The 26,325-nt window shown below is 34.3% G+C and overlaps 2 protein-coding genes and 1 pseudogene across 2 annotated transcripts; 2 read left to right on the top strand and 1 right to left on the bottom strand.

Annotated features, from left to right (window-relative positions):
- Window positions 1–5,698: 5,698 nt before the first annotated feature.
- On the top strand, window positions 5,699–7,911 carry LOC116524976 (annotated as a pseudogene).
- A 7,498-nt stretch (window positions 7,912–15,409) lies between these two features.
- Window positions 15,410–16,403, top strand: LOC116525298 (olfactory receptor 52E2). Its single transcript, XM_032241099.1, has one exon. It carries the CDS (start codon window positions 15,444–15,446, stop codon window positions 16,395–16,397), a length of 954 nt encoding a protein of 317 aa, XP_032096990.1. The 5' UTR covers window positions 15,410–15,443; the 3' UTR covers window positions 16,398–16,403.
- A 7,304-nt stretch (window positions 16,404–23,707) lies between these two features.
- Window positions 23,708–24,643, bottom strand: LOC116525297 (olfactory receptor 52J3). Its single transcript, XM_032241098.1, has one exon. It carries the CDS (start codon window positions 24,641–24,643, stop codon window positions 23,708–23,710), a length of 936 nt encoding a protein of 311 aa, XP_032096989.1.
- Window positions 24,644–26,325: the final 1,682 nt, after the last annotated feature.

Raw genomic sequence — 26,325 nt, 5'->3', positions numbered from 1 at the left:
TATGTTTTTTTCTTTCGGGAAATTGTCATTCTAACAGGGTGAAATGATATCTCATTGTAGTTTTGATTTACCCTTCTCTGATGATTAGTGGTGTTTAACATTTTTTCATATACTTATTATTCATTTGTATGTTTTCTTTTGAGAAATGTCTATTCAGATGTTTTGCCCCTTTTTAAATCAGACTTTTTTATCCTGTTAAGTCATTTGAGTTCCTTATTCAGCATATTAGTCCCTTGTTGGATAAATAGTTTGCAAATATTTCCTCTCATCCTACAAGTTTTATCTTCACCCTGATGATTGTTTCCTTTGCTATGCAGAGGATTTTTAGTTCTAGTCCCATTTGCCTATTTTTCTTTTGTTACCTGTATTTTTGTAGTCTTAGCCATAAAATCTTTGCCGAGACCAATGTTCTGAAAGATTCCTCTTATGTTTTATTCTCATAGTTGTATAGTTTCAAGCATTATACTTGAATCCTTAATTCAGTTTGAGTTAAATTTTGAAATAATGAAAGATAAAGATCTACTTTTAATATTCTGCATATAGATATCCAGTTATATCCAGCATCATTTATTAAAGAGGATGTCCTTTGTCCAGTATTTGTTCTCGCCATCATTGTGGAAAATAAGTTGGCTATAGACATATGGGTTTATTTCTGGGTTCTCTATTCTGTTCCATTGGTCTATGGATTTGTTTTTGTGCTATTACCACGCTGTTTTTGTTACTATAATTTTGTAGATTATTTTGAAGCCAGGTAGTCTAATGTCTCTAGTTTTGTTCCTTTTTCTCAGTGGTTTCTTGACTTTTTAGGGTCTTCTGTGGCTACATATGGATTTTGTTTTTAAAAAAAATTCTGTGAAGAAATTGATGTTATCATAGGAATTGTATTGAATCTGTAGATTGCTGTGGATATTATAATCATTTTACTCATAGTAATTCTTCCAATTCCTGAGAATAAGATTTCCTTCCATTTTATTTTTGTATGTCTTATTCAATGTTTCTCATCAGTGTTTTATAACGGATATTGAGTTTTATGAAATGCTTTTCCTGTGTCTGTTGAGATCATCACAGGGTTTTTTATTTTCCTTTATTCTCTTGACTTGATGGATTATACTTATTGATTTGCTTATGTCAAACGATTTTTACATTCTTAGGACAAATGCCACTTGATCATGGTGTATTATCTTTTGATGTGCTGTTGGATTCCATTTGATAATATTTTGTTGAGGAATTTTAGAGCTATATTCTTCAAGGTTATTGGCCTATTGTTTTCCTTTTGTTGTATCTTTGTCTGATTTTGAAATCATACTAATACTGGCTTCATTGAATGATTAGAAAGAACTCCTTAATTTTTTGAAATAGAGAAGAAATGGTGTTAGTTATTTAGGAGTTTGCAATAATTTTGCAAAAAAGCCATTGGTCCTGGGTTTTTCTTTGTTGGGTCTTTTTATTACTGATTCAGACTTGTTACTCATTACTGGTCACTTTAGGTTTTCTATATCTTCATAGTTCCTTCTAAATTGGTTATATATGTCTAGGAATTTGTCAGTTTTCTTAAGGTTTTCCCATTGGTTGGTGTATAGTTATTTATCATAATCTGTAGTGGTTATTTGTATTTCTGTGTTACTAGTTGCAATGTCTCCTATTTTTGTTTCTGAGTTTATTTGGGTCTTGTTTTTTTCTTTCTTTCTTTGTGCTCTAATTAATGGTTTGCCTATTTTTTTTAATAAAATGTTTTTGTTTTATTTATCTTTATATTTGTTTTATCTCTATTTTGTTTAGTTCTTCTATAATCTTTATTAATTATTTTCATTTACTATTTTTGGTTTGCTTCTGTCTTGCTTTTCTAGATCTTGAGGTGCATGATTAGGTGGTTTATTTGAAATCTTTCTTTTTTTGATGTTGGTGTATATTCCTATAAACTTCCCTCTTAGAACTGCTTTTGCTATAAACCATAGGTTTCAGTATATTTTTCTAGTTTCTATTCTATATGCATTCTATTATATTTTCTATTTCTATATGTGTACATATTCTATTTTTATTTATTCTAAGGACATTTTACATTTCATTCTTAATTTTTTAGGTACCCAAAGATTTTTCATGTGCATGTTGCCTAATTTTCATGTATTTATACAGTTTCCAAAGTTTCTTTTTATTAATTTCTAATTTTATTCCATTATGATCTAAGTGCATCCTTGATATCTACTTCAGTGTATAACTTAATATGATTTTAATTTTTAAAATGACTATTGAGATTTGTTTTGTTACCTAATGTATGGTCTATGCTAGGGACTCTTCCATGTGCTGAAGAAAATAATATCTATTCTGCTTCTGCTGGATGAAATTTTTGGTACATTTGGTTTAAGTTCATTGTTTCTTTGTTGATTTCTGTCTCTATGATCTCTCCATTCCTGACAGCAGGTTACTGAAATCTCCAGCTATTATTACATTGGTGTCTATATCTCTCTTTATCTTTAGTAATATTTCCTTTATATATCTGGATGCTCTGGTGTTGAGTATACATATATATATGCATATGTATGTATGTAAATATATTTGTTATATCCTCTAACTCAATTGGTCTTCTTATTATAATATAAATACTTTCTTTGCCTCTTTTATGCTTTTTTGACTAAAACCTATTTTTTCTAAGTACAGGTACTACCATATACTTTTGGTTTTGTTTGTGTGGAATATGTTTTTCCATCTTTTCACTTTCAGTTTATCTGCATACATAGGTAAAGTAAGTTTCTTGTAGTTAGCATAGTTTGATTTTACTTTTTATCCATTTATCCATTTTATATTTTTGGAGGGGGATTTAGATCACTTACATTCAAGGTTGTTATTGATAGGTGAGGACTTACTTCAGTAATTTTATTGTTTCTGATTGTTTTTATAGCCTTTGTTTCTTTCTTCATCTCTTACTGTTTAACTCAGCAGTTTGGTGGTTTTCTGGGCTAATAATGTTTGGTTATTTACTCATTCATTTGTGTGTTTGCTCTACCATTGATTTTTATACTTGTGTGTGTTTTCATGATGGTAGATATCATCTTTTACTTCCAGATCCAGGACTCCGTAAGTAGTTCTTATAGGACTTGTCCAGGGATAAATTTTCTAAGATTTTGCTTGTCTCTGAAATACATGATTTTTCTTTCATTCCTGAAGGATAGATTTACCATGTAGTCTTTTTCGCTGTCTTTTTTGTCTTCCATCCCTTCAAATATACCTTCCCATTCTCTCCCTGCCTGTGAAGTTTCTGCTGAGAAATCTGCTAAAAATCTAGGAGACTCCCTTATATTTGACTTGATTTTTTTGTCTCTCAGTCTCTCTCTTTTCTTTGAATTATCATTTTAACTATTATTTTCTTTGTGAATATTTTGAGTAATTAAATATTTATTCTATTATGGGAAGTTTTCCAATGAGAATCACTGTATATATTTCTATATGCATATGTAAAAATATTACCAAAGATGTCAATTAGTTTAGCCAGAAATATGATTTTTAATAATAATAATGGTTACTACAAATCTTCCTGTAAAAGTTGTGTCAATTTACACTCCTACCAATTGTTCTTAAGAGTTTCTTTATAACTCAAACTTCATTAACTCTTAGTATAATCAATCTTGATATTTTATTTGTTAAATACAATGTATAATTTGTGTCATATTCATTTCAGTTTTTAATTTCCTGATTGCAAGTAATAATAAGACCTATTTTAAGTATTTGGATATTTGCATTAATATCTTTGTTAATATTTCTTTCTCTAACTTCTGTACCTATTTCCCATTGGGGAAATGTATCTAAATTGTGTAAAAGGAAGGTTAAATAGAAAGAGTGAAGATGAAAGTGAATAAAGAATATTAGCATGCCGATGGAACCACAAATACAGGTAAAAGCACACAAAGCGTTTATAGGGCAAAAAGGGGAAATACATTAAGATGCATTAGTCCAAAGGGTATATACATAAATATATATATATTTTTTTGAGACGGAATTTTGGTCTTGTTACCCAGGCTGGAGTGCAATGGCGCGATCGTGGCTCACGGCAACCACCGCCTCCTGGGTTCAGGCAATTCTCCTGCCTCAGCCTCCTGAGTAACTGGGATTACAGACACGGGCCACCATGCCCAGCTAATTTTTGTATTTTTAGTAAAGACGTGGTTTCACCATGTTGACCAGGATGGTCTCAATCTCTTGACCTCGTGATCCACCTGCCTCGGCCTCCCAAAGTGCTGGGGTTATAGGCGTGAGCCACCGCGCCCGGACCATAAATCTGATTTTTATTAAAACAGTGTAACATGGAGAAAATCTGGTTAGGTTAATTTTCTTCTTCAGGTTAGAGCTCTTTTTCTCTTTATAAGTGCATTGGGGAAGGGTTAACTAATAAAAGAAAAGCTTTATTTGAGCAAGCTTCTTTACGGAATTTTAAAATGGTGAGAGAAAGAGCTTTCAAGTAGTCATATTCAAATTGATGATGATTGTATTTTCTAATGTTGTATATAGAATCATTCCCATCCTCTCTATATTCACAAATATAGGCTGTCACTTAATTATGGCAATTCATCACTATGGAACCCTTATATGTCCCTAGCATCGACCATATATTAGGTAACAAAACAAATCTCAATAGTTACTTTAAAAATTAAAACCATATTAAGTTATATACTCAAGTAGATATCAAGTATGCACTTACATGATAATGGAATAAAATTAGAAATTAATAAAAAGAAACTTTGGAAAATGTATAAATACATGAAAATTAGACAACATGCACCTGAAAAAGCATTGGATATATAAAAAAAAATTAAGGATGAAATGTAAAATGTTCTTAGAATAAATAAGGGTTCCAGAGTCAGTGTCTGAGCTAGAAACTAGGCCTATCACTTGCCAGGTATGTAACTTTATACAAGTTACTTAAACTCTCCTTATCTAAAAAGGTAAATAAAATTTATATGAGTTAATATATAAAATGTTCTCAGAAAAATACCTGTCATAATCAGTGACTACCTTAGAAATCTTACTTATTATATTATTACATAAATATTTAATAATCTTATTTTTTTCTACACTCCCGTTTTTTCCAGTATATGTCCTAATTCAGAAATAATATTCCTTAGACTTTCCAAAGCTTCCTTGACACATGTAGCTGTCTTTATGTTTACAAGACAATACCTATCCTTATAGACACTGAAAGTCAAATAGCCAAATTAAACAGTGACTTTTGATATGAAATTTCAAACAGATTAAGAACCTAAATTATGTTTCATAATTTTAATTCAACATTGAAGTCCAGTCTGCTATACATATTCCAAACCAGACTACTTTGTACTCTGACTTAAGGGTTATTTATTTTTCCTAATCATAAAGACCCTATACACTACAAACACCTATAACAGTAAAGAGAGTGTCTGATGAATATTATCAATTGTGTTTCTAAAAAGAAGAAAACAAAACAAACACATAAACAAAAAGAACTGGCTTTTAGAGAAGATGACCTTCAAAATGTTGTTCTAACAGTGCCCTTTTTGAGGTAGAGTAACTCTGTAATAATATATGACTTTCAGATAATTAAATACTTTCTTTCTAAATATTTACAGGCATTGTAATTTCTTCACAGCCTACAGTTCCCTGTACTTTAACTTTCTTAACTTACCAGATTTTAAAATATATTATTATTTTGTTTGCTTTTGAGGAAAAATTTATGAAGAGAAAGTAAAAATATTTGACCCTTGTTGTGTCAACATACAATAAGACCGATGCCCATCCATCAACCTTTATTCTTATTGGCATTCCTGGGTTGGAAGCTGCTCACATCTGGATCTCCATCCCCTTTTGTGTGGTCTACCTGTTGGCCCTACTGGGAAACTGCTCTCTTTTGTTTATCATCAAGACAGAGCCCAGTCTCCACGAGCCCATGTACCTCTTCCTCTGCATGCTGGCTGTAGCTGATGTTGTTGTGTGTTCTACAGCTGTGCCCAAACCTCTCGGTCTCTTCTGGTTCCATGATGGAGAGATTCGCTTTGAAGCCTGCCTCACTCAAGTGTTCCTGATTCACTCATGCTCCACCATGGAATCTGGCTTCTTCCTGGCCATGGCTTTTGACCGATACATGGCCATTTGTAATCCATTAAGACATTCAGCTATTCTGACACACGCTGTAATTGGGAGAATGGGCCTAGCTATTGTACTCAGGGGCATAGCACTTCTCAGTCCTCACCCTTTCCTATTACGTTGGCTTCCCTACTGCAGAACCCATATCATTTATCACACCTCCTGTGAGTTCATGGCCCTCATCAGGATTGCCTGTGTGGAGACAAAAATTCGCAGAGCCTATAGCCTCATTGTTGCCTTCCTTACTGGTGGGGTGGACTTTATATTGATCATTTGCTCTTATGTCCTCATACTCCACACCATTTTCCAGCTCCCAACCAAAAATACCCGACTCAAATCTTTGGGCACCTGTGGCTCCCATGTCTGTGTCATCTTAGTGTTCTATACTCCAGCCTTCTTCTCTTTTCTCACCCACAGGTTTGGGCACCATGTGGCTCCCCATGTTCACATATTTGTGGCCAACATCTGTCTTCTTGTCCCACCCATGGTAAACCCCATTATCTATGGGGTAAGGACAAAAAGGATACGGGACAGGTTCTTTAAAGTTTTCAGTTTTTCAAAGCCTCTAACTGAATCATTTTTGCTGGTGAGAGATAACGGAACAAAACATTGCATTATCTTCGAATGTAAGATCTTTCTATTAAGGCACTCTTTTAATAATCAGACAGCTAAGTTATTTCTGTGGAAAGTAACTTATTCAAACATAATTGTTAGTTTAAACAGATATAATTATAGATTGTCTATGTACATTGGATTACCAAGTACAGGGATTACTTGACATTTAAATCTTGTTAGACTGTTTGAAGTTAATAATTTGAATAATATGACTGTCACACAGTGTATTTCAAAGTTTCAATTGGCATATAACCATCTGAATCTTGCCATTATAGAAGACATCAATCTGAACATATTAGGAAACCAGATTAATAAAACAAGAGGAGAGTTTGGGTCATGGGGCAGAGGAAAGGGAAAAAAAATGAAGAGGAGGCTACGAGAAAATCTGTCTTTGAACTGTGTCTTTTTTTGGATTATTTCGACAGCACTTTGGAGTTTATTCTAAAATGCTGCAATTATTTTTCAACTTATTCCTACATTGTTTCCCCTTTCTCCTTTTTAAAGGAAATCTTACTTTATTATCAACTCTTTCTGATTTATGATGACCAATTAAATTTGCTTAACAAAATGTATAATGATAAATTTTATTCATTTTTCATGTGTCAATCAAAATGTTTTAATGTTTTCAACTGATAAAAGCCTAGCATCTCTCTCTGAAATCTTAAACATTGACAATATCAAGATCATGTATTTTATATATAACATAAAATATTCACTTTTAGCTATCAGCAACAACATTTGGCTACTTAAATTATATGACTCTACATATTTTATATTCTCATGATATTTTCTTCAGATCTAAAAATATATTACATATTGACTATTCTGTGTACAGATACATCAAAAATTTTCAAAAGGAAGAAATATTTTTATATAGTGCCTATTATCCTTCCTTATGATGTCCAGAATTGTGTTGCTTATTTCAATCATAGCAGGCTTTTTGGCTAAGGTATATAAAAGTTATGACATCATTATGTTGAGATGGATCTATTACTAAGGGAGAACTCTATGAAAATGTTATTTTCTCAAAACAAAGCAAAAAATTCATGGGGAATAATTAGAGACAAAAATAATAATAGTAAGAGACGTTTAAAATTGACATGATATATAATCATAGATCTTTCTTTGACCATGTATGTCTTATCATAAGATTTACTTTTTTTGTTGTTTGCCACAGTTCATTCTTGACTGAAGTGCTTTCTCAAGTACACAATACAGCACTTTCTTGAGAGTCTTTTGGTGATCACTTTTCTGTTATATGTTCATCTAAGGTTTTCTTTATTTTGCCCTCATTCCTAAATGAAATTTTTCTAGCTACATAATTCTACTTTCAGTTATTACATTCTCTTAGCCTTTTGAAGTCATTATCTATAAACTTCTGAAATGTATCTTTGCTCTTAATCAGTGTATAGTGTGCCAAAGTATCATGAATTTGTAGGTAATTATGTGTTCTCTGTGAATGCTATTAAATCTTGCTTTTTTTTTTGGTGTATGCAATTTCACATGGATAATCTTACAGGCATAGAGTGATACAACACAGACAAAAGTCTACATACTGTATGAGAGTCTGTTCATGTAAACTAGGGAAGGAGAAACTGATTATTAGTAGTTGACCACTGTAAAAATATTTTAGTCAAGTACTTCACCCCTCAAGCTACAAATTTTGAAGAGAATAGATATTTATTAAGCAGGTTCAAAGTTATTTACTGTATGTTCTGTATGCATAATCACTTAACCCTTATAATACTTTGGGGGGTTAATTTTCATAAAAATCCAGATAATAAGTAGCTTGGCACACTCATATTTGGTGGGTTACTGAATAGAGAATCTGGGATTTGAAGTCTGTCTAGCTCTAAAGAAATAACTTTTCTGTAATCTCACAACTATTTCATAAACAACTGAATGTCATTGAACGGGGCTTTCAGGAACACAGCTGCTCACAGACTCAAGTGCCAAATTGTTACTACTGTTCATACCATCTTCCATGACTACCCTCATTTTAGATTCATTTAGTCAATGTTTAATTACTAACTAGAATTCGCTGGAAATACAATGATATTTAAGGCAAGGTTTGTAATCAGTTGCAGGATCTCAGTGGTGGACACACAAAAATATAACCTTTCTTTCCCATATGATTTCTAAAGAAATTGAGATAAAATAAATTGATGAAAGATGAATCCAAGATGTAATACTTCTTAGTGATTAAAACTATTGTAAAGGACTTTGTTTGGGTTGAGAGCCAGTGAACACTGTAACTGAACCCCAGAATTAGGCATATATTTCTCTTTCTTTCTTTTCTTTCTTTCTTTTCTTTTCTTTTTTCTTTTTTTTTTTTTTTTTTTTTTTTTTTTGAGACGGAGTTTCACTCATGCTACCCAGGCTGGAGTGCAATGGCGCGATCTCGGCTCACCGCAACCTCCGCCTCCTGGGTTCAGGCAATTCTCCTGCCTCAGCCTCCTGAGTAGCTGGGATTACAGGCACGCACCACCATGCCCAGCTCATTTTTTGTATTTTTAGTAGAGACGGGGTTTCACCATGTTGACCAGGATGGTCTCGATCTGTTGACCTCGTGATCCACCCGATCTGACAAACTATCCTATAGTTCTGCAGGTTGCAAATTCAACACATGTCACTAGGCTAAAAGCTATATGTTAGCAGGTTGCATTCTTTCCTGGGGGCTTTAGGGGAGAATCCACCTTCTTAACTTTTCCATCTTTTGGCAGCTGTCCAGATGTTTTGGTCCATGGCCTCCTGCTACCTCCAAGGCTGGCAATGGCCTGTGCAGTCTCTCTCACATCACATCCCTCTGACAGTGACTCCTCTGCTGCTTCCCACTTCTACTTAGTAATGATGTTTGTAATTACATTGAACATGCCCACATAATGTAGGATAATTTCCCTATCTTAAGATCAGATGGTTATCAGCCTTAATTGCATCTGCAACCCAAATTCCCCTTTATCTTTGGGGTCCTTTATTTTACCTGCTACATGGCTTGCTTAATTTTTTTAATTTGTTTGTTTATACTGTATGTCACATACAGTGTCTACAGTGCTTTCTTCCTTCTCATCTTTTTTACATATTTATACAACTGACACTCATTGACATTGGAAATTAATTATCAACAGTCCTCCTCTTGATATAATATGTATTTATCTAGAGAAGACTTGAATTGATATTTATGTTGGTATTTATTGGTTTCTTCTGTTTTCTTGGAACTTTCCAAAATATAACAATTTAAAATTAATTTTCATCTTGGGGTTTTACTGGCTATATACAAGTACAAGGTAATAGATATAGCTATGAATCTTGATGGCCTGTGCTGAAAGCTTTGCTACTTAAGATCTATACAATTTTGGGAATTAATTAGTTTTCAAATTTATAGTTCCTTCACAGAATAGAAGTAAAGACTTGATTTCTCTTTTTTTTTTTTTTGACTTTTTAAAAAATGTGGTTTTTTTGACTTGATTTCTTAATTCAAGTTTTAATATTTTTTCAAATACAGAATTTCCATTTGAATCTCTAAAAAGTGTTCTAGTTTTTCAATTAACACTTCAAATTTTATTTTTCTTGAGTATATTTAATTACAATTATTATAAAAACCTGTCTGAAACAGTATTATTTGATCTCCTATGTTTATTCCTATTTTTAAAAAATTGGTGTTATGAAACATTTGTTTCATTCTTTCTCTGCTTGGTTAGGCTAATGCAAGATACTTTGTTTACAATAAATTAGAAATATTAATAATTTGAGTCCTAGGGTAATGTGTAGAATGTTATTCTTATTTTAGAAGGTTTAGCTTTAGATTTACTTCTGGCAGGTGGCCATGGCTACTAGCAATCTCAGATCTTAAAGAAGAACTTGAGATCATTTGAACCTATGTCAGTCTCTCTGTGAACACATCTATTTCTGGCTCTCTCTTAACCCTAAGAGAAGTTCCCTATGAGATCACCAAATATCTGGGCAGTTGCTAGAATCTGCCCACTTCTGGTAACCACTTTGGTGCCATATTTTTACTCTATTGTACAATTTTAATACTCACATAGTGCCTTTATCCTGTTGAAAATTTACACAGTTGGAGCCTACCCACTCCCCATTGTGTATCTAAGCTCATCCAGCCAGCAGAGACAGAATCAGAGTTTCCTTTATTTTCTCCCACTTGAACGTCTCTTAGGAATTCTCAGTTTCTATGGAAATTCACTCTACCTTTACCTCTACCTGAGCAACTGACACTCCTTAGACCCACAGGTCTCTACTCCCTATATAGCATGAGTAGCTTACAGTCCCCCAGGCTCCCCGAACTCCAGGACAAATGAGAAGCTTCCTTTATCATCAGCAGATAAACTGGTAACCTTCTAGACTCCATAGGCAGAACAAAGTCCAACTTGAGCACTTTAACCAGGCGTAAGAGTACAAAGCAATAAGCTAATTAAGGGATGGGTAAATGGAAGTAGCCTACACAATTTATAAGTCCAATGGAAGGAGGAGCGCAGAGCTAGGGGGGGAAACAACTGCCATTTGTGAAAAGAAGCAGGGAAGAAAAGATTGGCTGAAGGAAAAAGAGATTGGCTTTAGGAAGTTAGAGGGGGGGATATGGGTGGAGAGAAAATTGTGTAGGAAAAAATAGCGTTTGTGATACAGTAACATAAAGGAAGACGTGGTTGGCTGTTTTAGAAAACTGGATAGAAAATGTTTTAATAGAGTGGTAAAAATAGGTTTGAACTTTTAAACCAAGAGAAAGAGTGAAAAAATGCCTGTAGTTTGGTGAACAAGAATGGCAATGCAGTTTGATGTCATAAAGAGTAAAGCTGTAGGGGAAGCAAGCTAAGGAATTTGAGCAAAAGAGCACAATGATGAGAAGGAAGATAAGTGAGTCTTTTCTTTTACTCTGAAAGCTGTAGGAAGAACTTACCTTGTTAGCTGAGAAATGACTTGACTTGCCTATGTTTCATTCTTGTTGCTCTGTTTTTCAAGAATTTACTACCTGCTATAAAACATAGATTTGGGAAGAATGGCTCAAGAGTGGAAAGAATGAGATAAAACACTAACAAAGTATTGCAGAAAAGAAATAGTGATGACAGTGCTAAAGATCAGAAATGAAAATAAGAATATGTTATGTTCAGGGTACATGTGCAGGTTTGCCATTCATTTCCTACTGTAAGAAGTCCCACTGTGTCTAACTAAATTGTCAAAATATATAACAAATAAATATTTCAAAGTATATATACTTCAAAATACACACACACATATATACACAAACACACATACAAACATATGTGTGTTTGCATATGTGTATATATATAGCTTGCTATTTAAGCAAAGTGTGTGTGTGTGTGTGTGTATACACATAAACTAGTATATATACACTTACGTATGCACTCACTTTTTAACAAAACATGTAAATATACATTTGGTGATATATACTACGTTTCAAAGAACAGAATGATCGAGTGTCACACGCTGCTGGCAGTTGTAGGATGAGATAGGGATATTTGTCTGGGTTTGGTGTCCAGAGATCAGTAATTAACTTAACTAGAACAGTTTTAATTTCAGCTAGGTGTTGGGTAGGATGTTAAAATGAAGAGTTTCAGTGCAGTGAGGACAGATTATACACCCTGTTATGCTCTCACAGCCCATTTTCACATATTTTTAGATAATTTCAATTGTTTCTTCTTCCTTGAAGGGTGATATTGTTTACTTGTTGGCAGTCTTTGTCACCAGAAATATATAGATATTCCTAGTTTTAGTTCTAAGCTTTTATTAACTTTTATTTTTGGTTCAGAGGTACATTTTTAGGTTATACATTTCTGACCATAAGAAATTGCACTTGTGTCTGATTAAATTGTAAACACAAAGAAAATTTTGGCAGCATCAAAAGAAAAGTAATTTATAACACACAAGGCAACCCTTCCTTGATTATCAGCAAATTTCTCAGCAGAAACATTGTAAGCCAGGAAAGAGTGGGAAGATATATTCAAAATGTTGGGAGGGAAAAAAAAAAAACCCTGCCAAATGAGATCACTATATTCACTCAACCCAGCCTGTCCTTTGCAAATGAAAGACTTTACCCAACAGACAACACTGAGGGAATTTGTCACCACTAGAACTGCCTTATAAGATGTGCTAAATGGAATTCATTCTGAAATGAAAGGATGCTAAATAGCACATATGAAAGTATGAATCTCACTGGTAAATACATATACAAATGCTAAATAATGTGATACTAAACTGATGAATTAATCACTTTTAACACTACTATAAAAGTAAAAGAAAAAAGTATTAAGAATAACTATAACCCAAAAAGTTGTTAATTGATGGAAATATAAAATAATCTCTGACATCAATAACATACATAAAATGTGTGCACAGGAGAGTAAGTATAGAGTTCTTATAAATTAGTGCAAGATTGAAGGTTAAGTTGTTAGCTTGAAATGGAGTTATAACTATAAGAATAAAATAATGAATAAATCTGTGTTTGATTTCTTTGTTTTTCCTTTCAGAAATCATTTCTGTCTGATAATCTCCTTAAGTATCCCTGGTTCACATTGATTGAGGTATGGCTGTTTGAAATGCTACCTTGGTGTCCAAAACATAGTTGTTCCGAAGGAACTATGCAATTCTGCACAGATTAAAGAAGTCATACATATGTAACTTATTCAGTGGTTATTCTCACAAAAAAACTCTCTTAAAAGTGGGGTTATTTTATTTCACTAAAAAATTAGCTTAGTGATTTTATAGTTGTATTTTCATTCAGAATAGATTTTAACACATGAAAAATGTTTGGTGTGACATGGTACACTGGATGGGTGGCACTTGTTTATCAGCAAAATATTGTTGTGCCCAATATTTCTATTTTTATGCCTTCTGACAACCATTAGTCATATTTTATGAAGTCTTATGTATTCAAACAATGATGCCTGTAATTTTGTTCATTTACCTCTTTTTCAAGAAGATGATTATTTTATGTACACAATTTTTTTCTAGTAGTCTTTATTCTTTATTTTGCCTGTTATATATACCACATTTCATAAAATGGGGGATAGACATATAGCATATGATTTACTTCCTTATCACTATCATTAATTTGGGTAGTAATCTTGTTAAGCTCTCTAATCTTGAATAAGGCATTTTTCTATGGAACAGTAAAAGCTTTCCATGGACAGAAATGCTCTGAAAATACTTCCCCATCAAATATTATAATCAAGGTACATGAAGACAGATTAGATAAATTCAGTTAACTTTGAAAATGATTGAGGCCAAGTACAGTGGCTCACGCCTGTAATCCCAGCACTTTGGCAGGCGAAGGTGGTCAGATCACTTAAGTCCAGGAGTTTGAGACCAGCCTGGCCAACTTGCCAAAACCCCGTCTCTACTAAAAATACAAAAAATTATCCAAGTGTGCACACTTGTCATCCCAGCTACTCTGGAGGCTGAGACAGGAGAATCATTTGAACCTGTGAGGCGGAGGTTGCAGTGAGCTGAGATCATGCCACTACACTCCAGCCAGGGTGACAAGAGTGTCACTCTGTCTCAAAAGTTAACTAATTAACTAATTAAAAACTCAAAATGAATGTATTATCATAAATCTAATATTCTAATGCTTCTATTTTTCTCACCTGTTTTTAAACATTTGACATGTAGCTTAAATTCCTAAAGTAATGATTGCCTCAGCTTTAAGCTAGAGATACATGTGACATGTGTTATTCAGATGGATGTTATGAGTTTTGAAAAACGTGTATTTGTTTAACCTGTGTGTAATATTATGTGTGTATATGTGTTTTATCCAGCGTGTATAACACAGGTAAGTCATTCATTATGCCTTCCTTTCTTTCTATTTTTCTTTCATGTCAATTCAATATTGTTATCCCTATCTTAATTTCCTAGAGCTTCCATTAAAAGCATTTTAAACATCTGACAAGGCTCTTAAACTCATTGATCCGTAGATCACTTATATGGAAAATATGAAAAATTAATATCCTCCTTGAAGGGTGTTATTTTTATAAATTAGAGATGATTTTGCACATAGAGAAACTTTTCAAATAATAGGCAGTACTTCAATAATTGGTAGTTGATGCTGCTGTTTTCACTATTATTCTGTATTTTATTTTACAGTAATAATGAGTAAATATTTGGAAAATGGACCAATTTTAAACCTTTAAGTGATTTTTAGTATATTTTGGCATAAATTTTGATTAGTTTGGGTGTTTATTGAATAGAGAGTACCCACCCTATGTGTTGATCTCAATGTGTTATCATTCAATCAACTGGAATTAATTTCCACCACTACATTTAAGGGCTAGGAAAACCCTATCTCGTTCAAAATTCAAAGGGGTTCTATGGTGATGATGGCAATAATGAGAGAGGATAGCTAATGTAAAAAGTATTCAGGCAAATCTTAGCATAATATTGGCAATGAGGCTATATTAATAGGCTTTAGGAAGAGTAGAATGCTAGCAAAGTTGAAAGTATCATATAGAACATTTCATTTCATTTTATTTTAAATTAATCTAAGAATTTATCCCTGAGATGTTTTTTACTCATCTAAAGTCCTCTGTACACAGTACATTTCACAGTGATAGAATTTTCTGTAAAAAGACATGTACACAAATATATGTTTTTTATATTAAATTTTTGTCTCTAAACTGCAGAACCCTGTGTGGCGACATGCAGATTGGGTGAGCATAAATTTCTGTAGACTGTGGACTTATGCATTCACAAGCTGGATGTTACTTCCTAATGACACCCAGTTTCATCCCTCCTCCTTCCTGTTGCTGGGAATCCCAGGACTAGAAACACTTCACAGCTGGATTGGCTTTCCCCTTTGTGCTGTGTACATGATTGCACTCATAGGGAACTTCACTATTCTGCTGGTGATCAGGACTGAGAGGAGGCTACACCAGCCCATGTTCTACTTCCTGGCCATGTTGGCCACCATTGACTTGGGCCTTTCAACAGCTACCATCCCTAAGATGCTTGGGATCTTCTGGATCAATCTCAGAGAGATCATCTTTGAGGCCTGCCTCACCCAGATGTTTTTTATCCACAACTTCACACTTATGGAGTCAGCAGTGCTCGTGGCAATGGCTTATGACCGCTATGTGGCCATCTGCAACCCGCTCCAATACAGCACCATCCTCACCAACAAGGTCATTTCTGTGATTAGTCTTGGTGTGTTTGTGAGGGCTTTTATTTTTGTCATTCCCTTTATATTTCTTATTTTGCGGTTGCCCTTCTGTGGAAATCATGTCATTCCCCACACCTACTGTGAGCACATGGGTCTTGCTCGTCTATCTTGTGCCAGCATCAAAATCAATATTATTTATGGTTTATGTGCCATTTGTAATCTAGTGTTTGACATCACAGCCATTGCCCTTTCTTACGTGCAGATACTTCGTGCTGTTTTCCGTCTTCCTTCCCGTGAAGCCCGACTCAAGTCCCTCAGCACGTGTGGTTCACACGTGTGCGTAATCCTTGCCTTCTATACACCAGCCCTCTTTTCCTTTATGACTCATCGCTTTGGCCAAAATGTTCCCCGCTATATCCATATACTCTTAGCCAATCTCTATGTTGTGATGCCACCAATGCTCAATCCTGTTATATATGGAATCAGAACCAAACAGATCTATAAATATATAAAGAAAATATTATTGCTGGAACAAGGAATGGAAAAGGAATAGCAACCAATACAGTTAATTTCTGTATTTTTAGCAGAGATGGATTTTTACCATGTTGGCCAGGCTGGTCTTGAATTTCTGACCTCAGGTGATCTGCCACCTCAGCCTCCCAAAGTGCTGGAATTATAGGCATAAGCCACCATGGCTGTCCAAGAATATTAAATTTTATTAGATGTTTTATCTGTATCTATGGGGATGATCTTATGGTATCACTCTTTTTTTTTTTTTTTTTTTTTTTTTTTTTTTGAGACGGAGTTTCGCTCTTGTTACCCAGGCTGGAGTGCAATGGCGTGATCTCGGCTCACCGCAACCTCTGCCTCCTGGGTTCAGGCGATTCTCCTGCCTCAGCCTCCTGAGTAGCTGGGATTACAGGCACGTGCCACCATGCCCAGCTAATTTTTTGTATTTTTAGTAGAGACAGGGTTTCACCATGTTGACCAGGATGGTCTCGATCTCTTGACCTCGTGATCCACCCGCCTCGGCCTCCCAAAGTGCTGGGATTACAGGCTTGAGCCACCGCACCTTACTTTGTTAATGTACTGTAATACTTTATTATTTTCATATGTTAAATCAAATTTGAGTTACTGGGATAAATCCCATTTAATCTTATCTTTTTAAAAATATGTTGCTAGATTCAATTTGCCAGTATTATGTTGAGTATTTTTGCCCCTATATCCATAAGGGATATTGGTCTGCAGTTTTCATTCTTGCAATGTCTTTGTCTGGTGTAGGTATTAGGGTAATAACGACCTCATAGAATTAATTGGGATCTCTTTCCTCATATTTTTTGTAAGTTTATACGGATTGGAGCTGTATTAATTCCTCTCTAAACATATAGAAGTTATCATCGGTGAAGCCATCTGGGCTTGGGCTTCTTTTTGTGGGAAATATTTTGATTACCAATTCAATTTATTTATATTTTAAAGTCCCATTCAGATGTTACATTTCCTTTTGAGTAACCTGTAAAAATTGCTTCATATAAATAAAAGCACATATTTTATTGTCAGCTAAACTATACTACAGGAAATGCTAAAGGTTCACTACAAGCTGAAAGAAAATGACAGAAAATGTTTAATGGGGCTTTATGAAGAAATAAAATAATAAATAAAATTAAAATTTAAAAAACGAAAATTACTTTCTCTGTTTTAAACATAGAATGAGCTTCATGCCCCAAGTATTTCTTATACTGTTTTCAATTGCTTCAAAAACAAAATACAGCTTACTCTTGAACAACACAGGTAGGAACTATGTAGATCTCTTTATACGTGGATTTTTTTCTTTTTTCACTCCTGCCACATCTGAGATAGCAAAACAAGCCTCTCCTCTTTGTTTTTCTCCTCAGACTGCTCAACATGAAGACAAGGAGGATAAAGACCTTTATAATAATCCACTTCCACTTAATAAATAGAAAATATATGTTTCTTTCTATAATTATCTTAATAACATTCTTTCTCTAGCTTACTTTATAATATAATATAGTATATAACACAGACAGCTCACAAAATATGTGTTAATTTTCTGCTTACATTACTGGTAAGGCTTCTTGTCAAAAGCAGGCTATTATAATAGATGTTAAGTTTGGGGGTAGTAAAAAGTTATACACACATACTGAACTGCAGGAAGAATTGGTGATCCTAACCAATGCATTGTTCAACAGTAAACTGTGAGTGCATGAAAAAAAATTAGATTATTCAACTAAAGAAATTGAGTTTCCATTAAAATAACAATGCACTAAGAAACTATCCATAATGTACATCCCTCTGTTCATAAGTATACATGAAATTGCATGAGTTAATATATGATTTAATTCCAACACTATAAAGAAAAAATAAAGAGCAACATGTTTCAAATAGCATTGAAATGTCAAAATGTCTTTGAGTCATTGAATTATAGATAACATTATTTCTTCTCCTAACATACGGAGTTTAAAATAGTTAAATGATGATTATAAAACAATTTAACAATGAAAACTATCACAAATAAATAATTAACTAAAATGATCGCTTAGCTTAGTTCTATTGTCAAACAGGATACGTTAAAAAAATGCTTTCCTGTGCTTTGAAGCAATAATTTGACAGTCTTCGTTGTCAAATTGGTAGTTTGTGCAACTATGGTCATTTCCCCCACAAAGCTCTAGCTATATTACAATTGATTTTTTTAAAAATGAATTGTGTGTGTGTGTGCGTGTGTATGTGCAATAACTTCAAAATCAAAAGGACAACTATTAGAGAACAAGAACAAGCAGTCTAGAATATGCCTGCAAATAAGCAGTAATTGAAATTTAAACATGGGAAGAAATATTAATGTTTTTGAGGGCTTTGAGATTTTCAAGAGGCAAGAAGGAACAAAGAGCAAATTGCTAAAAAATTAGATGGAGTTATACAGTAGTGTCTCCACTATAAGAAAACCATATCCTGGTTAGGTTTGCTTGTGGATGCCATGGCATGCTATCCATATCCCAGATACAAAGTATTCATTTCTCTCAATGATGCAACTACTGGTAATGTGACTGAGAACACTTTCTAAATCTCTCTTTGTCTTTTCTCTTGATTAATGAGAACTCTTTGCCCAAAATCAAATTACTCCTGCCAGGAGAGCTCGGTCATGACTGATTGGTACCGCTATATAAAGGCTTACTCTGACCTTGCTTTATTTTCACATTTTCTTCTCTGAATCTAACCTTTCTGCTTCTGTCTTCTACTTGTAAGAAACCCTGTGATTATATTGAGCTCACCTTTGATAATCCAGGATAGTTTCCCTAACTTCAAATTAGTTGATTAGCACCTTAATTTCATTGTAAACTTATTCTTCTTTGCTATGAAACAACATATTCAAAATTTGGGCATTAGGTCATTGTTAGCTTTAGGGGATCATTATTCTGCATTCTATCACATCCAAATAAGCTTCTTAAAGTCAAATCTCCATCTTAGAATATACACTCTAAAAAAATTCAACTGTAAAGATTGCTTACCTATCATCATTTAGGGGTCTATCAAGAAATACTGTGGCAAAGAAAAGTTCACAGTAAATAGTCATGAAACATTCAGGGATAGCTTACAACTTTTTTTTTTTTAAAGAGATAATCATATAGCAAGAAATTTTGTTAAATAGAATTAACAAGAAACCAGATGAGGATTTAAAAATACATGGAATTGTTAGTGAAAACCAAAAGAAGTATCAGGCACAAGTCTAAATTGACTTAGAGGTTTATTTTGCAAAATTTGAGGACACACCAAGGAAAGAGACACAAGTCACAGTAGCATCTGTGGCTTGTACTTTTTCCAATGAGGTGTTAATATTTAAGGGAGAAAAAACAGGTGGGAGTGGAAAGAGGAAAGTAAAAAGGGGAGGGTTAGAAAAAATTAGACAAGCAGTTACATTATTTTGAGGCTTTGATTAACACTCCTTGAATCCATCTGTTGCATGTGAAAAGGAGAGAGTAGAGGGACAGTCTATTACGTAATTATCTCATGCTTAGTAAATCTACACTTTACATAAGACAAACACAGAATAAAAGAAGAAGTCAAATAGGCATTTTTCTTGGGGTGGACTGTAGGATGATTTCTAGTCTCCTCTTGTCCCATACCCATGGAGATAGTCTGTTAATTTACATTGTTAGAGTGAGGGAGGCCATCTGGGAAGATATCTATTTAGGAACAAAAGGAAAGGCAATCTTTTGTATATGATTCAGTGTCCAAACTTAACTTTCCCTTTTGGAATAGTGGCTTAGGGGTCTTCAGATTTTATTTTTCTTTCACAGTAACATTAAAAATAAGAGAACATAGAATAAGAGAGAAAGAAGGAGAGGGAGAGAGAGAGAAACTACAAACATGAAGAAGACATAGTTTTTTAATGAAAAGAATCGTAAATAGAATATCTAAGTGTTGAAAAATGATTATATTGAGAAAAGAATAGCATGCAAACTGCTGACAATCAAAATAGTGAGTTTTAATAATTGGTGGATGAATTTTCAGCACCACAGTAAAATTGATAAAATGATGGAAGAAAATAAAGTTAAAATACATGAAAGAAAGATTAAAAAATTAAACTTTAAAGTATTTACAGAAAAATAGCGAAATTGGTAAGGAAATGATTAAAGGAATAACATTTTAAAACTCTCAGATATAATGAAGATATAGTTTCATAATGTAAGGACCTACAGAATACCAAACATTATTTATTTAAAAATTACAAAGCTAGACTCAATAAAATGAAAGTTTATAACATCAAAATGCTTTCCAAAGAACAGAGAAAAAATATTTCAAAAGCAAGAAAAAGTTTTGGAATTATATTTTTTAATTATAGCACTAATTGCTAGAAAAATGTGGAACAATTAATTTAGAAAGTGGATAGAATAAAACTTAGTTCCAAAGTTCTATAAACATTTGTCCTGTTATTAAAGTATAAAGGTAAATAAAGACACATTTAGACATAAAATTATCATCAGTTATTACAGGAACAGGAGGTAATTGGCTGAAATGTGGGGTCTGTTGTGTCTGGCAGCATGGCTGGAGTGGGGAATATTAGATGTGTCCTTATACTCAAAGAAAAATAAATTGCTCTGCCAAAAAGACACCTGCACTTGTATGTTTGTTCAGCACTATTCACAGCAGCAAAGTCATAGAATCAACCCGATGTTCATCAACAACAGATTAGATAAAGAAAATGTGATACATACATATATGTAATAGAACATTACACAGCCATAAAAAGTACAAAAGCATGTCCTTTGAAGCAACATGGATGCACCAGGGGGTCATTATCCTAAGTAAATTAATGAAGAAACACAAAAGCAAATATTGCATGCTCTCCTTCCTAAGTGGAAGCTAAGCATTGGGTCACATAGACACAAACATGAGAACAATAAACATTGGAGATTTTAAAAGAGGGGAGGAAGAGATAGAGGCAAGTGTTAAAAACTACCTATCAGGTATTGTGTTCACTACATGGGTGACAGGATAATGAAAAGCCCAAACCTCAGCAACATTCACTATACTTACGCAACAAACCTGTACATGTTACATGTTACATCTGAAACTAAAATAAAATAAAATTTGAATGTATATATGTATGTGTGTATATATACAGCCTTTTAAAATGTTTTTATTTCTACTTTTAAACAGGGAAGGAATGTTCCAGATGGCAGCAACATGAGAGAGATGAATGTAGAAGAAAAACAACAAAAGTTAGAATAGGATTAATGTTTGTTTCTTCAGAGTAGGGTAGTTACTAATTAGCGTTTGTTAGAAAAGAGAAAGATAAGATTGGAAAACTTAGATTTTTAATAATGCCCAATAAAAAAACAGATAACAAGGCCGGGCGCGGTGGCTCACACCTATAATTCCAGCACTTTGGGAGGCCAAGGAGGGTAGATCACGAGGTCAAGAGATCGAGACCAGCCTGGTCAACAAGGTGAAACCCCATCTCGACTAAAAATACAAAAATTAGCTGTGCATGATGGCGCGTGCCTGTAGTCCCAGCTACTCGGGAGGCTGAGGCAGGAGAATTGCTTGAACCCAGGAGGCAGAGGTTGTGGTGAGCCGAGATCGCGCCATTGCATTCCAGCCTGGGTAACAAGAGTGAAACTCTGTCTCAAAAATAAAACAAAAAAACAGATAACGGATATGCAATTTCTAAACTACAGTGGGGGAGATTTTTTATTAACAAAGGAAACTAAAATAACAAAAAGCATGAAAGTGAAAAAAAGGGAAAGCAACAGGAAATGTAAAATTAGAAAGTGAATCAAAAACAAATATCAAGAAAGCAGAAATATATTCCAATTGGTTGTAAACCTGCTACCTAATAATTCTACTTTAAAGAATAAAACCCAGATAAGTTAACTAAAAATATATTCAAAGATGTCCCTCATGCGTTGTAATTAAAAATAATAAGATGAACTATCTCTTAGTAAATGAAAATATAAATGAAATTAATGTTACAAAGCAAAACACAGAGTACTTTAATCCATATAAATAAATAACAAATGATGTAACAAAAATACTGTGGTTGGTTGTAAATCTAAAACTTTGCAATTTGAAAATACACATGCTAGCCTTTGCCTCTGGAAAATTGGGAGAGAAATCTGCTGGGGCAGTGTTAAAGGTGATATTAACTTTAGTGCTGTGTGCATGTTATTAAACATCCTCTTTGAGAGGAATGCCATATAAAAAGTTAATTCTTGGTTGCAGGCACAAAACTTTTTGTTACATATTTGTTTATATTTTAAATAACTTACATAAGACAAAATGAGTATAATTGTAAAAAGCAATGTGACAAGTTTGATAATTCAAAAGGTAATTAATTGGTTGGTCTTTGGAAGTCTTATTAAATAAATTGAAAACCTTCAGTATCATGTGAAATGTGGCTATCAACAGCTAGATATGACATATTCTACCTTAAAGTCTGTGGAAGAACAAATGATAGATCACAGGCTGGAAAGAGAGGTCTTGGATTTTGTAATAGAGTCTTTTAGGGTCAAATGTAGATTGAGAGAATACCAGAAAAAGTGATAGGCAAAGACTTCCATATATCACAGATGTAAAACTGCTATGCCTAATTGGATTATAACAAGACCACACTTACGCTTATGTTATGGGCATAAATTCCAAAAAGCAATCAGTGATAAGTTATGCTGGTATTACTGAGAAATAGGTTTGAAATTACATATTTTTTTGTTTTGGGTGTTATTGCACTGAGTCTTATGTATTTGGCAGATGATGATTTCACTTGAGCTACAGATTTGGCAATGATTGTTTTGAACCCATGAAATTGGCTTTGTAAGAGGACAACAGAATGCAAGCTCCATCGGGCCAGACATTGAATGAATATAAATTTAAGGATTCATCAAAGGCATGATGCATGAATAAATAGAAGTAAGAGAAAAAGAATGAAAGAAAAAAAAGGAAGAAAATAAGAAAAAAAATAAAGGAATAAATAAAGTGGTTTACAGGGTAAATTTCCAATGCCACATATCTCTCATCACTGGTCACAAAACACTCAGTCTAATATGTTCCTTCCCTGGAAAAGAAGCAGCCTTGTGCTAACAAGCACACTTCACAAGGTCATGCAGGCAAAGGCCCTACAACTCTCTCCCAGGATATCCCTTCCAAGATAGTTCATCAGTCTTTGAACTTCAACTACAATGATGAGTCTGCAGTGTTAAAATCCATTATTAGTAAGCATCCAGGAACAAACCAACTTGTATTGTAAGTTGAGGGCAATGATGTAAGAATCAGGTGATTTTCCTTAATGCAAGAAAATATCAGTCTTTATAGGAGGATCAAAGACCTTAGTAAAAGAACATAGTAAGAGTCTTATTTTTTAGTAAACATGTGGAGCACTCGCTCTCTAATCTGTTTGGTCCTCACCCCATAAATGATGGGGTTGAGAGAGGGTGGGATAATCAAATAGAGATTGGCAACAAGAATATGAATGTAACCTGGTATTTTGTGTCCAAATCGATGAGTAAGGAAAGAGAAGACTGAAGGGATATAAAAAACACAGATGACCCCAACATGAGACCCACATGTGCTTAGTGCTTTTAGCCGAGCATCATGTGATGGGAGGCGGAAGACAGCAGAGAGAATGTAAACATACGAGATGCCAATAAGGACCAGATTCAGGACAAAGAAAGAAACTACAAAAAGCCCATAGATAGCATTGATACGGATGTTTGCACAGGACAATTTTGCAATGCCCATGTGCTCACAGTAAGAATGGGCTATTATATGAGCCTGACAAAATGGTAGGCGATAGATAAGATAGATCATGGGAATTGTAAGTAAAACTGGACGAATTACAATGCACATGCTAATACCCACCAATACCTGGGATGTCAAGATGGCTGTGTAACGTAGTGGAGCACAGATGGCCACGTAACGGTCAAAAGCCATAGCCAGTAAGACTTCAGCCTCCATGCCAGTGAAAGCATGGATCAGAAACATCTGGGTCACACAAGCTCCAAAGTTAATCTCATGAGCATCAAACCAGAAGATACCCAGCATTCGAGGCACAGAGGTCGTAGAAAGGGCCAAATCAATAGTGGAAAGAAGGGTCAGGAAGTAGAACATGGGCTCCCGGAGGGTCTGTTCTGCTTTGATGACTAGCAGAATGGTGGCATTGCCCAGCAAAGCCAAAAGGTAAACAGAGCAGAAAGGCAGGGAGATCCACATGTGGATGTCTTCCAGACCTGGGATTCCAATGAGAAAAAATGTGGCTGGGTGAACTTTGCTCTTGTTGTCATAAAACATTCTTCCAAATGACAGTGTAGTAGAAGTTGTAAAAGCAGGAGCTGGGGAGAGAGGAAGATTGAATAAGAGTTTGGAATGAAAATAACTAAGTTTGTGTTTCACTCAGTATATGTAGAGTAAAATAAAAAGGTTCATTATTTGGAGGGCTCTGTTACTGCATTTTGTAAGCTACAGTCATTTGAATCGGTGAGTCTCAAATAACTTAATTCTTATGTTTGCATAATGATTACAGTATAATGTGTAAGCTTACACATTAAAAATTGCAGAATTCTGTGACATAGAATTTGATATTTAACTGTAATTATTGAAGATGTCCTGTACCCTTTGTTAGTACCCTTGTTGAGGAGGAATGCCTGAAAAATCAAAGACACACACAAGGGAAATGCCAACTAATTCAAGAGGAGATGCCTTATGAGAAAGTGAGGTTACAGGCACAGATGTACACACATTTTTTAATTAAAAATAGAAATTCCATTTGACCCAGCAATCCCATTACTGGGTATTTGCCCAAAGGATTATAAATCATTCTATTATAAAGACATGCACACATATGTTCATTGCGGCACTGTTTACGATAGCAAAGACCTGAAACCAACCCAAATGGCCATCGATGATAGACTGGACAAGGAAAATGTGGCACATACACACCAGGGAATACTATGCAGCCATAAAAAATGACGTGTTTGTGTCCTTTGCAGGGACTTGGATGAATCTGGAAACCATCATTCTCAGCAAACTGACGCAAGAATAGATAAATCAAACACCACATGTTCTCACTCATAGGCGAGTGATGAACAATGAGAACACATGGACACAGGGAGGGGAGCATCACACACTGGGGTCTGTTGAGGGGGACTAGGGGAGGGACAGCAGTGGGTAGGGAGGTTGGGGAGGTATAACATGGGGAGAAATGCCAGATATAGGTGACAGGGGGATGGAGGCACCAAACAACATTGCCATGTATGTACTTATGCAACAATCCTGCATGATTTGCACATGTACCCCAGAACCTAAAGTACTATATATATATATATATATATATACACACACACACGCACACACACACACATATATATATAAACTCCAAAAGTTCTTCTAATGATTCATTAATCATTTATTGATGTAGAGCAAATACAAAGATCAAGCCTAATATCCTCTTAAAAAAACAGAAAGAGAACATGTTAAATGTAGATATAGCAAACAAAAGCATAGGCACCCTGGACTGCTTGTCCAGGAGCAAACACAGGCTGGGTCACATACTACCGCACATGAAAGAGCTCAGAAAGAAAATAATAATAAACCTGTTGAGAATTTTCACTGATTAAAACACTTTAAGAGCAACGAATTTCTCGGTGGCTCATTCTGGACTTTTATGGTAGTGATAGTTTCTAGTGGTATTTGAAAACTCCACTCTATATTAGTTCCTCTAACTAGTATTTGCTGGATTTATGCCTCCTGCCTGATTAAGTCACTTTTTAGGTAGGTAGAGACAACCTAGAAGGCTTCATTTGGTTATGCACTTGGGGAAGATGTTTTTGATGACACAAAACTTTCTGAAGTGAAAAGGTCTATTTGTAGAGAAAATTATTTTCTGTAATTATCTAAAGGAAATATATAAGGTTGCTCTTTCAGTGTTTTTGAAATTATAAAGAAGCAACCACTCATAAGCTAAAATAACGAAA

The sequence above is a fragment of the Sapajus apella genome, unplaced genomic scaffold (genome assembly GCF_009761245.1).
Source record: "Sapajus apella isolate SASKATOON/1434 unplaced genomic scaffold, GSC_monkey_1.0 scaffold47, whole genome shotgun sequence".
NCBI lineage: Eukaryota > Metazoa > Chordata > Mammalia > Primates > Cebidae > Sapajus > Sapajus apella.
The sequence above is the reverse complement of the archived record's forward strand: the minus strand, read 5'-3'. Positions and strand labels throughout refer to the sequence as shown.

What these genes read in the sequence shown, in the direction of transcription:
- LOC116525298 (XM_032241099.1), top strand. Translation starts at nt 15,444, where the DNA reads ATGTTACTTCCTAATGACACCCAGTTTCATCCCTCCTCCTTCCTGTTG.
- LOC116525297 (XM_032241098.1), bottom strand. Translation starts at nt 24,643, where the DNA reads ATGTTTTATGACAACAAGAGCAAAGTTCACCCAGCCACATTTTTTCTC.